At 56.8% G+C, this 12,789-nt stretch overlaps 3 protein-coding genes and 1 pseudogene across 8 annotated transcripts in view; 3 read left to right on the plus strand and 1 right to left on the minus strand.

Annotated features, from left to right (window-relative positions):
* LOC137847094 (antigen WC1.1-like) overlaps positions 1-12,789 on the minus strand; it is a 433,117-nt gene that overhangs the window by 345,172 nt on the left and 75,156 nt on the right. The gene's annotated exons all lie outside the window — the stretch shown is intronic.
* On the plus strand, positions 32-1,273 carry LOC137847348 (scavenger receptor cysteine-rich type 1 protein M130-like). Its single transcript, XM_068665631.1, has 2 exons — positions 32-343; positions 948-1,273. Exons 1-2 carry the CDS (start codon positions 34-36, stop codon positions 1,271-1,273), a joined length of 636 nt encoding a protein of 211 aa, XP_068521732.1. The 5' UTR covers positions 32-33.
* LOC137847125 (scavenger receptor cysteine-rich domain-containing protein SCART1-like) lies at positions 2,881-3,821 on the plus strand. Its single transcript, XM_068665407.1, has 2 exons — positions 2,881-3,315; positions 3,424-3,821. The coding sequence occupies exons 1-2, from the start codon at positions 2,970-2,972 to the stop codon at positions 3,804-3,806; spliced, it is 729 nt and encodes a 242-aa protein (XP_068521508.1). The 5' UTR covers positions 2,881-2,969; the 3' UTR covers positions 3,807-3,821.
* LOC137847349 (scavenger receptor cysteine-rich type 1 protein M130-like) overlaps positions 3,830-12,789 on the plus strand; it is a 28,274-nt pseudogene continuing 19,314 nt past the window's right edge.

The raw sequence follows: 12,789 nt of genomic DNA on the forward strand, positions 1-12,789 counted from the left end.
ACGCCCCTGGGGCCTTTCCTCCTTCCAGAGTTCATGGCCTTGAGGCTGGAGAACAGCGACAGCTGCTCTGGGCGCCTGCAGGTTTTCTACAACGGGACGTGGGGCAGAGTTTGCTCCAACTCCATGACCACCGAGACAGTGTCACTGGTGTGCAAGGAGCTGGGCTGCGGGAATGAAGGGGACTGGGAAACCGTATTAAACTATGCCACGCTGTCTGGCACCGCGTGGCTGGATCACGTGGAGTGTGGGAAGAGCAACAGCTCCTTCTGGCAGTGTCCCTCTCTTCCCTGGAATCCGCAGTCGTGTGATGACCTCCGAGAAGAGACCCACATCACCTGCAATGGTAAATCTGAGGCATCAAGGCACCAGGTCCTGTTCCCCACTGAGTATGGTGAAATGCAGAGAAGGAACCCAGAGGGGCTTTGACTTCCTGCATTAGGCCCTGTTGCTGCTGGTGGCACAACGGTAACTTCAGCTCACAGAGCCACCCAAATGCAACAACATCAGTCAATGGCCAGGCTGTCAGAAGCCCCTGTGGGTTTTGTGCATTTGAGAAGTGCCTGGGGCAGGTGATGGACAGGAATAATTATGGGGTTAGAGTCATGGTGCTTTGGAGAGGGTACTCGGCTGGGGAGGAGTGGGAACCCTGTTCTAGACAGGGGGGTGGTGTGTGGGTGGGCATGGGCAGTGGCAGGGGACCATTGGGGTGGGAAGAGAGGGTTATGAGGGCTGTGGGCAGCAAATGGCCCAGGGGGGCTGGAGTTGGGCACCCCCAGACCGGTGCAGCACATGGGCAGAGGAAGGACCCCCCCCAATACCCCAGTGACAGTCTGTGGGGACAGGGATCCCACCCTGGGGCCTCTGACTCTGCCTGGGCAGGGGGCTCTCACAGACCCATATTGTGGGGCTCGAAACTCTCCTGACCCTTCCTGTGTTGGTCTTTGAAGGGACTGCAGAGGTAAGGCTGGTGGATGGCGGCAGTCGCTGTGCTGGAAGAGTGGAGGTGAAACACCAGGGCCAGTGGGGAACCGTGTGTGATGACCGCTGGGACATGACCGATGCTGCAGTGGTTTGTAGGCAGCTGGGCTGTGGGATTGCTCTCAAAGCTCATCAGAAAGCACACTTTGGGCAAGGATCTGGTTCCATTTGGATGGATGATGTTGAATGTAATGGCACTGAATCTGTCCTGTCTGACTGCACACACACAGAATGGGGTCAAACAGGCTGCTATCACGAAGAGGATGCTGGAGTGACATGCTCAGGTAAGGACTGAACTTGTTCCCTACCTCTGGGATGAGGACACTTCTAAGGGACCTGGTTGTGATCTCAGGAAGCAACAAGCGGACACCAGAACATGGCTCTGTGTATCAAGTTTTACTCTGAGTTGGGTTTGTCACTGCTGGTGTCCCTTGTCCCTGGGCAAAGCCCAATGGGAGCACACTGAGCCTGGCCCTGAAGCTGGAGTAGCCAACCCTGGGGAGGTGTCTGGGGCTGGAAAAGGAAAGCCTTCACCCTTCCCTAGTGTGCTGCCTGGTTCCCATCTTTCTCCTCCCATTCACCCAGGCCCTGTCTGGCAGGCTGGTCCCTAGGCTGGGGGAATCTAGAGCAGCTCACCCAGCCACCAGCAGCCTCGGGGAAGGGCGTGCAATAGCTCAGGACTTTTGGGTTGTACCCCCAGCAGACAAGAGAACCTCGGCCAAAGCAGAGGGGCTGCTCAGAGGGCAGGAGCACTGGGCTTGAGAAGAGGAGCAGGGTGGCAGGCAGCACCTTGTTCCTATCCTGGGGTCACCCCATGAGAGGCAGTCCCCAGGGACACGGCCTCTCCAGGACATGCTGATCCACTGCCCACCCTCTCCTGCCTGCCCTCATACCAGGAGCTCGTGTCAGCCCAGGGCTGCTCTCTGGCTACTCTTTTGCTCCATGTGTGGCTGGTGGGTGGGGACAAGCATTCCTGGCACCACACACTACCCCTGTCTGAGGACCCCCCTGTACCTGCTCACCAGATGTGCCCCATGTAACAGCAGCTCCCCAAGAGCCCCAGCATTCCCTGGGAACAGGGAGCTTTTCTGGCAGCTCCAAGGGTTCCTCAGCCTGGCCTGAGCCCGGCAGGGCAGAGCCAGCTGCAGCAGCCCTAAATGCTTAAGCCCATTTCCCTGGGCCAACATGGTGCGGGTGCTGCAGTGCTGGGTCTGGGGACAGGCAGCCCAGGGGCTCGGGGTAGCAGCAGTTTGTCTGAGTGGTGCCTGTGGCTGGGGGTTGGGAGAGAGGGTAGCCCATGGGTGCTGGGCTGGATTCTGAGGATCAGCAGGGGGGGGCTGACCTCTTTGTGCCATCAGCAACCATGGAGAGCTGCTGGGCTAGCCGTGGGGCTCTGCCTATGGCCACCTTAGGGATGAGGTGGGAGGTGGGCACGGAAGTGCCAGAGGGCTCTGGGAACTCACAGGTCTCCTTGGTTGCTCCAGGCTTTGTCCGGCTGGTCGGAGGGGACAGCCCCTGCTCAGGAAGTCTGGAGGTCTACGACAGGGACCAGTGGAAAGCTGTTTGTCACTCCGACTTTGATGCCAAAGCTGCCGAGGTGGTGTGCAGGGAGCTGCAGTGTGGCACAGCCCTGTCTGTCCATGGGGCAGCTCACGTGGGAGAAGGGGCCGGTCCTGTCTGGGACAGAGAGCTGCAGTGTGTGGGGAATGAATCCGTCCTCTCCTTCTGTCCCATGGGGGCCTCCAAGGACAAGGCCTGCACCCACAGCAATGGCACTCATGTCACCTGCACACGTAAGGACTCGCAGTGGGATGATGGACAATGGGGTTGTGGTGGGGGCAGGAGAGCAGGGTGGGAACTGGGCTGTGCTAGGTGGGGGACAGGTGGGGTGAGGTGGTGGTCTGCAGCCCTAAAATTAGAGTGCTGCAGGAGGAGAAAGGCACGTTGTCCCTTTGGCCTCTCCTGCAGCTCCTGTGGGAACAAGAGCACAAATGTGGCCTCTCTCACCCTCCTTTGTCCTTGAGTACACAGGGTTCAGGCTGGTGAACGGCAGCACAGCGTGTGAGGGCAGGGTGGAGGTGGAGGTGCTGGGGACGTGGGGGACGCTCTGTGCCTCCCGCTGGGACCTCTCGGACGCCCACGTTCTCTGTCGGCACCTCGGCTGTGGCTTTGCTGAGTCCATTCCTGGAGGAGGGCATTTTGGGAGAGGAACCGGCCCCGTCTGGAGAGACTCGTTCCACTGTGACGGGACTGAAGCCCACCTGGGGCAGTGCCCAGTGACTGCCCTGGGGGCCTCGCCGTGCTCCCAGGAGAACGCTGCTGCTGTCATTTGCTCAGGTGAGTGCTGGGCAGTGCTGCAAAGTCCATTTGCTCCTGGTGTGTGACACGGCCACCCACAGCTGGGGACCCCACGGCAGCACCAGGCTGAATTTCTGCTCTCACCAGGCCCGGCTCGCCACATGTCTGTACGGCTGGTGGGTGGAGGGAGCCGGTGCGACGGGCGCGTGGAGGTCTTCCAGCACGGGACGTGGGGCAGAGTCCTGGATGAGCAGTGGGACATGCAGGAGGCCAGCGTGGTGTGCCGGCAGCTGCAGTGCGGAGAGGCAGAGGCAGCCTACACCCCCGTGAGGGCCGAGCGAGGACGAGGCCCTGTGGGGCTGCGTGGGGTGTGGTGTGCAGGGCACGAGGCTGACCTGAGCCTCTGCAAAACCTCCCTGCCTGAGAGCATGCCAACAGAAGGGATCATGGAGGACATGGGGGTCGTGTGCCGGGGTGAGTGGTGCTGCACGTCCCCCAGGTGTGGGTCCCGGAGGGCAGCCAGCCCCTGAGGGTCAGGGTTCTCCCCGCTGCAGGAAGCTGGCGGGTCCGGCTGGCAGACGGGGCCGGGCGCTGTGCCGGGAGAGTGGAGATCTACTACCAGGGGCGCTGGGGCACCGTCTGCGATGACGCCTGGGACCTGGCCGACGCCGCCGTTGTTTGCCGCCAGCTGGGCTGCGGAGGGGCCCTGGAGGCAGCCAGCTCTGCTCGGTTTGGGGAAGGCTCCGGGCAGATCTGGCTGGATGGCGTCAACTGCTCCGGGGCCGAAGCTGCTCTCTGGGACTGCCATGCCAAGGCCTGGGGGCAGCACGACTGCAGGCACAAGGAGGATGCTGGAGTCATCTGTTCAGGTCTGTGCTGGGAGTGGGGCTGGGAGCTGGGGCCAGTGAGGCTGGGGCAAGGGTAGAGCCAGGTAGGGCCAAGGCCATCAGTGACTGACATCCAAGGACGCCCCTGGGGCCTTTCCTCCTTCCAGAGTTCATGGCCTTGAGGCTGGAGAACAGCGACGGCTGCTCCGGGCGCCTGCAGGTTTTCTACAACGGGACGTGGGGCAGCGTTTGCTCCAACTCCATGACCACCGAGACGGTGTCACTGGTGTGCAAGGAGCTGGGCTGTGGGAATGAAGGGGAACTGGAAACAGATTCTAACTATGCCAAGCTGTCTGGCACCGCGTGGCTGGATCATGTGGAGTGTGGGAAGAGCAACAGCTCCTTCTGGCAGTGTCCCTCTCATCCCTGGAATCCGCAGTCGTGTGATGACAGCCGAGAAGAGACCCACATCACCTGCAATGGTAAATCTGAGCCATCAAGGCACCAGGTCCTGTTCCCCACTGAGTATGGTGAAATGCAGAGAAAGAACGCAGACGGGTTTTGAATTTCCTGCTTTAGACCCTGTTGCTGCTGGTGGCACAACGGTGGTTTCAGTTCACAGAGCCACCCATGTCCACCAGCAGCAGTCAACAGCCGGGCTGCCAGAAGCCCCTGGGGGATGCAGAGGCATCTCCAGGCAAGGTCTCAGAGGAGTCCATGCAGGGCTTTCAGGAGTCCCCCCTCCTGGGACAGCCTCCTGCTGCTCCGTGAATCAGGGACCCTGTGGGGCCGAGCACTTGGGTCCACCCTGCAGTGCTGTGTGTGTCCCGTGAATGAACAGGGTTCTGCTGCTGCCCTGACCCAGGGAGCATGGGGATGTGTGAGCAGAGGTCAGCTCTGCGCTCTTCTGCACAACCCCCAGAACAACCCTTTTCAGCCCAACTTCTCTTTCCTTTGGGACATGGACAGAAAGGCCACAGGTGGCTGCATGCCCCAACTCCACCAGCTGCACAGGTAGGGACCTGCCCCTGCACGTGCCCCCCTCACCTGGCAGGGCTGTCCCAGCTGTCCCGGTGCCATGGGAGGTCTCTGCCTCCCCAGACAGGGAGAAGATCCGCGCTGTGGGAGGCAAGGACGGCTGCTCGGGCAGAGTGGAGATCTGGCACCGCGGCACCTGGGGGACGCTGTGTGACAATGCCTGGGACATGCGGGATGCTGAGGTGGCGTGCAGGCAGCTGGGCTGTGGCCCCGCGCTCTATGCCCTGGGCCAGGCTGCTGCTGGAGAGGGGACGGGCCCCATGTGGCTGATGGAGTGCAGGGGGACGGAGCTGTCTCTGCAGGACTGCTGGGCCCAGCCAGGGGACAGCGGTGCCTGCCAGCATAAGGCAGATGCGGCTGTGCATTGCTCAGGTGAGCAGTGGGGCTGGGAGACATGGCTGGGGGCGTGGCAAGGAGCTGGCTTGGGTGTATGCCCTGCTGGATCCTGGCATGGCCCTGGTGCAGGCCTGAGCAAGTTTGTCCCTGTAGAGTGGGGGGCTGGTGGTGGGTGGGGAGCAGCCTCTGTGGGGCTGGATGTGCCAGCACATCCCCTGGGCTGCCTGCACTGTCCTGTGAGCAGCCCAGAGCAGTGGTGCTGGGCCCTGTCCCTGCCACCCTGCCCAGCCCCAAAGGAGGGAAAATTCAGGTGGTCCATGTTGGGGCCATTTGCCAGGGAGGCTGCCTGGTGCCACAGCCCCAGCCTCTCAGCCCAGCTCTCCTTCTGCTCCCCTGCAGCTGCACCAAGGACAGCAACAACCCCCCCACAAGCAGGTAAGCTGTCCTTCCCCTGGGCTGAGTCTGCCCACGGACAGGCTGTGACCCACATCCAGGGGAAGGGGCTCCTTGCTGGGCTGTGAGACTCCCAGGAAATCAATGGAGCTGTGGGAAGTCTGTGATGCACCCAGCAGGGTGGGAGCTGCCCCATCACCCAGCCCTGTGTCCCCCCCCAGCCCCTGCTGCCTTGTGTGGCTGCCTTGTGGAGTGCTCTGTCCCACCCCGAACCTCTCCCTTGTCTGATGCTGCCCCTGCCATGTTCCTGCCCATGCAGATCCCCCACGGGGTCGTCCAACCACCAGCAGTGAGAGACTCTCAGTGCCTGTCGTCATCTGCATCATCCTGGGGGCCCTCCTCTGCCTGCTCCTGGCCCTCCTGGCTGGGCAGGTGCAAAGCGCCAGGGCTTGGCGCAGAGGTGGGTCCTTCCCCAGTGGTCCTGGGGGGGAGATGCCTCCTGGCAGGGCTGGGAGTGTTGGTGTCCTGGGGCACAGAAACAGAGCCATGTGCTGCCTCCTGCCCCATGTGCTGCCCCACTGACTGACAGATCATGGGGCACCAACATCAAGGGGTGGAGATAGCCCAGACCCTGAGGCATCAGTTCTGGGGTGAGAAAAGAAATGTGAGATCTGGTCTGGGTGAGAAGGGGAGGATGCATTGCTGGCAGTGCTCTGGGCAGCACTGGCAGGAGGAGCACGGGGCAGCAGAGTCCATCACCTTTGTGTCATCCACCCCCCAACAGGGCATGGGCTGTGCTATTGCTGTGTGGGGCAGAGATGGAGCAGCTCCATTGGAAGGGGAAATGATGGAATTGGTGCAGGGTCTGCACTGGGACATGACCCAGGGACCAAAGGGGCACAAAGTCTGTCTCCAAATGCGAGACTGACTCTGCCCCAGACCATCTCCATGGGGATGCTGCCCTCCCTGGGGATGTGGTTGCAGTGCCAACACAACACAGTGGGGCTGTGCTGTGGGGACAGCCCTGTGCTGGCCTAGGGAATGGGTCTGGGGGAGCCCAGTGGGGTCCTGTCCCTCTCTGCCCATTCCCAGACCAGTCCTGTCTCTGTCCCCAGGCTCTGGAAGAGCTGGGGAGCCCTTTCCTGAGGCCGTGTATGAGGAGATCGCTTACAGCCTGGCGTGGGAGAAGCAGGCGAGGTTCAGTCTCTCAGGTGGGTTTATGTTCCTGAAGGGGCACTTTCTCTCTGCCTCAGATCAGGGCTGTCCCCTGCATCTCCTGCCCATGGTCTCTGAAATGGTTGGGCCATGGGGTCTGTGGGAGAGCATCCAGGTGTTGGCCCCCACAGAGGGTCTTCCTCTGCACTAGCTCTGCCCATCCCAGAGGGGACAGCCCCTCTCTGCTTGTCCCTGCACCTTATTGAGAGCTAAGGGCTAAGCAAAGCACTGTCCCAGGCCAGCTCTGGGAACCTCTCTGGAAGTGCCTTGTCCCAAGGGAACTGGTCTCCTCCCCATGCACCCTCAGCTCTGTGGTTGCCCATCCCCAGCAGTGCTGATCACAAGATGGGGCAGCAGGGCTCATCACACAGCACTCACTGCAGCTCCCTGCAGGCTCCTTTTCAGAGGGGTCCCTGACCCAACTGCAGCCCTATCCCAGACACATGAGCAGGAGGATGGCCTGGGGCCAGCCACAGGGATAGAACGGGAAGAGAGGCTCCATCTCTCCTCCCTGCAGACAGACAGACAGCAGTGCCACTGAGTGCCACTTTCAGAGCTGGAGGGATGAGGGCTCTGCTCTGGCCCTGACACCAGCAGCATGTCAGCCCTGTGTCCCCACACACCCTCCCATCCTCTGCTCTGCAGAATATCTCTTCTCATTGCCACCACCTTCCCTCTCCTTTCAGATGTCCCTGTCCTGCCTGAAGGTGACCCAGCAGATGGCTATGATGATGCTGGGGAGGTTTCTGACCCTGGGGAGGATCCTGTCCCTGGGCAGGGGGACTGGGAAGTGCCCAGGACACCAGAGGAAGGAGATGGGCCCAAGGATACAACCACAGGTGAGAGGGCAATGCAGCACTGCTGCTGCATAAGTGCTAACCCCAGGGCCAGGAGAATCCATGAAGTATTTAGAGCCTGATCTCCTGACATGGGGAACCTGGCCTGAGATATTTCCAGGACGCTGGTGGATGTGCCAAATGTCTCAGGCTTGTGAGGAGGGGGAAGGTGTTGTACAGCCCTGAGAAGAACCCCATAGGATCAACCACAACAGCCTGTCTTGATGCTTACAGAGGGAAGCCTGCACTCCCGGAGAAGTGCTGAGGACCCTGGAGCTGATGGAGACATCTTGTCCCCTTTTCTGGTACACATGGGCTATGATGATGCTGAAGAGATGTCTCTGGCATGTCCCCATGAGGACACCCAGGATGTGACACCGAAGCCCAGTGCACAAGGGTCCCAGAGCCCCATGCCAGCAGAGCCCAGCCCTGCTGAGCAGCTGAGTGCAGCCGGGAGGGAGGAGAGCTCAGTGCCACTGGGAGAGCCGTGAGTGCCAGGGAACGGTCTCCCTTTTCCAGCGGTCAGCAGACACACACGGGTATTTCCTGTCTTTGTATTCCCCTGTTTTTGTGTTTTGTATTGGCAAATGTTTATATTAAAACACTCTGGGGGGGGGCTTTGTCCCAGATCCATTGCTTTCCTGCCCAGGTTTTGGGGTGTCTCTCTGAGGCTAACCAATTGGAGTAGAGCTCAAAGATGCAATAGTGGGGAATGGTCATTTCTTGGGACCAACAGGGTTGGGATCAGGCTGTAGGGCTGCCAGAACCCCTAGTCCCTAGACACTATTCCTACTGACAGAGGCATTTCCGTCCTGCCAGCCACAGGCAATTTCCAGCAAAAGTGGCTCTGTGTGACGCCTCATGATGCACTCACTGGTAGTGCCCATCTTCTACAGCCTTGGGCCCTCATGGAACCCAAGGATTCCTGCCCAGCACCCACAGACAGAGGAACCTCTCCTGCAGGATCAGAGTGGCGAGAAGTGTTGGACCCCTGGGCAGGACTTGGTACCCAAACTGCCCTCCCTGATCCTGCTGGTAGGTCCTCCCCAGCTCTTCCCCAGCAGGCTCCTCTGCTGCAGGATTAGAGATGCTTTTAGTAGTAGGGTGGTGGGCTGCAGGTGGTGCTGGATGGTCTGGAACATCTGTTTGATCCATTTGGGTCAGCTGTCCTAGCTGTGTCAGGGACACCTTCCTCAAAATCAGGTTGCTCAAAGCCCCATCCAGCCTGGCCTTGAATACTTCCAGGGATGGGACACCATCCAACAACCTTTCTGGGCAACCTCCTCCAGTGCCTCACCACCCTCAGAGTAAATGATTTCTTCTGAATATCTAATCTCAATCTACCTTCTTTGAGTTTAAAGCTATTTCCCCTTGTCCTATTGCTACATCCTCTAATAAATTCTCTCTCTCCAGCTTTCGTTTATGCCCTCTGGAGCTACTGGAAGGTTGCTCTACGTTCTGCCTACAAAGGCCCAGGGCTTTCTGTTCTTAATTCCTCTCTTCTCCCTCTTCATAGCAGAGATGCTCCAGCCCTCTTATCATTTTTGTGGCCCTCCTCTGGACTTGCTCCAATGGGTCCATGTCTTTCTCACGTTGGGGATCCCAGAGGTGAACACACTATGTTAAGTGGGGTCGGTCTCAAAAGAGCAGAAGGGAAAATGAGAATCACCTCCCCTGACCTGCTGGCTATGTTTATTCTGATGCAGCCCAGGACTTTGCTTTCAGGGCTACAAGTGCATATTGCCTACACACGTTGAGTTTTTCAAGCACCAACACCCCCAGGACCCTCTCCACAAGGCTGCTCTCACTCCCTTCTCCACCCAGCTTGTATTTATGCATAGGACTGCTTCAACCCATGTGTGGGAGTTTACACTCAGCCTTGTTGAAGTTCATGAGTTTCACACAGGCCCACCTCTCAAGCCTGTCATGGCCCCGCTAGATGACACCCCTTCCCTCCAGTACGTCAACCTCAACACACTGCTTGCTGTCATCAGCAAACTCGCTGAGGGTGCACTCAATCCCACTGCCCATGTCACCAACAAAGATGTGAAATTGTGCCGGTCCCAGTACCAAGCCCTTAAGAACACCATTCGTAACAGCTCTCCACTTGGACATTGATCTGTTGACCACAACACCATGAGTGCGACCATCCAGACAATTCCTTATATCCACTGAGTGGTCCATCTGTCAGATCCATGTCTATCCAATTTAGAGACAGGAATGCCACATGGGATGTGTCAAATACTTTGCACAAATCAGGTAGATGATGTCAGTTACTCTTCTCTTACCCACAAACACCGTAACACCATTGCAGTAGGCCTACAGATATGTCAGGCACGATCTGCCCTTAGTGAAGAGGTATGGGCTGTCACCGATCACCTCTTTATTTGTCATGTGCCTTAGCCAAGTTTCCAGGAAGATCTGTTCCATGATCTTGTTGGGCTCAGAGGTAGGTCTAGACTGGGCTAGACTTCCCTGGGCCTACTTTTATTCCCTTTTAAAAAGTGGGGGTTTTGTTCTCTGTGTTACAATCAGTAGAAACTTCACTGCACAGCCACCACTTTTCAAATATGATGAGTAGTGGCTTTGCAACTTCATCTGCCAGTTCTCTCAAGACTCTGGGATTCATCTCACCTAGTCCCGTGGACTTGTGCACCTTCTGTTTCCTCAGATACTCCTGAAACTGATCTTCTACAGTAGGTGGTTCTTCTCTCTCCCAGTCCCTGCCTTTGCCTTCTGGGACTTGGATGGTGTAGCTGGAGCTATTCCAGTGAAGCATGAGGCAAAGAAGTCATTGAGTACCTTCTCCACATCCCGGATAACCAGGTCTCCTGTTTCCTTCTGGAGAGGGTCCATGTTTTCCATAGTGTTCCTTTTATCACTGACATACTGTCGTGGTTTAACCCGGCCGGCAGCTAAACACCACGCAGCCGTTCACTCACCCTCCCCCCTCCCTCTCTGGGACGGGGGAGAGAAATGGAAAGTGAAGCCCGTGAGTTGAGATAAAGACAGTTTAATAAGACAGGAAAATAATAATAATAAAAATAATAATAACAATAATAATAATAAAGATACAATGGTGATAATAGGAAAGTAATAATAATATGTACAAACAAGTGATGCACAATGCAATTGCTCACTACCCGCTGACCGATGATGCCCAGCCTAACCCCGAGCAGTCCGGCCCCCTCCCCCCGGCTAGCCACCCCTATATATTGTTTAGCATGACGTCAGATGGTATGGAATACCCCTTTGGCTAGTTTGGGTCACCTGTCCTGGGTCTGTCCCCTCCCAGCTCTTACTGCACCCCCAGCCTGCCCATTGGCAGGACAGAGCAAAAGGCTGAGATGTCCTTGGCTTAGTATAAGCACTGCTCTGCAACAATTAAAGCATCGGGGTGTTATCAGCACTCTTCTCATCCTAAGCCAAAGCACAGCATTCCACCAGCTACTAGGAAGAAAATTAATTCTAACTGAAACCAGGACATCTATCCACCCCTTATTCCATACCATTTATGTCATGCTCAGATTACACTCTTTTCCATACATTCTAATTAGACACCTATAGTAATCATGGTAGTGATAACATACAGTATAATATACTAATTAACATGGTACAATTCAGTTCATGGGCTATTCTCACCCAGTATTAAATCTCCTTGAGGTACACACCGGACCTCTCCGTTCTTTTGCATCACCCACCAAGTGGATCCAGGTCCCTGAGCGAAAACAATTCCACGAATAGGTTTGCCTTTTCCTGAGGCAGGAGTAGCCCAGACTGTTTTACCCAGCATATTTCTTACATGCACAACAGGAACTTTATCCCCATCTACAGTACGTAACAGGTTTGATTGGGCAGGTCCAGCTCGGTTGGTAGATCCCCTAGTATTGACTAACCAGGTGGCCTTTGCCAAATGCGTATCCCAGTTTTTGAACGTCCCAGCGCCCATTGCTTTCAAGGTAGTCTTTAACAGGCCATTGTATCGTTCAACTTTCCCGCAGGCTGGTGCATGATAGGGGATATGATACACCCATTCAATACCATGTTCTTTGGCCCAAGTGTCTATAAGGTTGTTTCGGAAGTGAGTCCCATTGTCTGACTCTATTCTTTCTGGGGTGCCATGTCGCCATAGGACTTGCTTTTCAAGGCCCAGGATGGTGTTCCGGGCGGTGGCATGAGGCACAGGATATGTTTCCAGCCATCCGGTGGTTGCTTCCACCATTGTAAGTACGTGGCGCTTGCCATTGCGAGTTTGAGGGAGTGTGATGTAATCAATCTGCCAGGCCTCTCCGTATTTATATTTCAGCCATTGTCCTCCATACCAAAGAGGCTTTGACCGTTTGGCTTGCTTGATTGCAGCACATGTTTCACAGTCATGAATAACCTGTGCTATAGTGTCCATGGTCAGGTCCACCCCTCGATCACGAGCCCATCTGTATGTTGCATCTCTACCTTGATGGCCTGAGGTGTCATGGGCCCATCGGGCTATAAATAATTCACCTTTATGCTGCCAATCCAGGTCCACCTGAGCTACTTCAATCTTAGCAGCCTGATCCACCTGCTGGTTGTTTTGATGTTCTTCAGTAGCCCGATTCTTGGGCACATGAGCATCTACGTGGCGTACTTTCACAGCCAGGTTCTCTACCCGAGCAGCAATATCTTGCCACAGTGCAGCAGCCCAGATGGGTTTGCCCCTACGCTGCCAGTTGTTTTGCTTCCATTGCTGTAACCATCCCCACAGGGCATTTGCTACCATCCATGAATCGGTGTAGAGATAGAGAACTGGCCATTTTTCTCGTTCAGCAATGTCTAAAGCCAGCTGAATGGCTTTCACTTCTGCAAACTGACTCGATTCACCTTCTCCCTCA

Source organism: Anas acuta, chromosome W (genome assembly GCF_963932015.1).
Source record: "Anas acuta chromosome W, bAnaAcu1.1, whole genome shotgun sequence".
Lineage (NCBI taxonomy): Eukaryota > Metazoa > Chordata > Aves > Anseriformes > Anatidae > Anas > Anas acuta.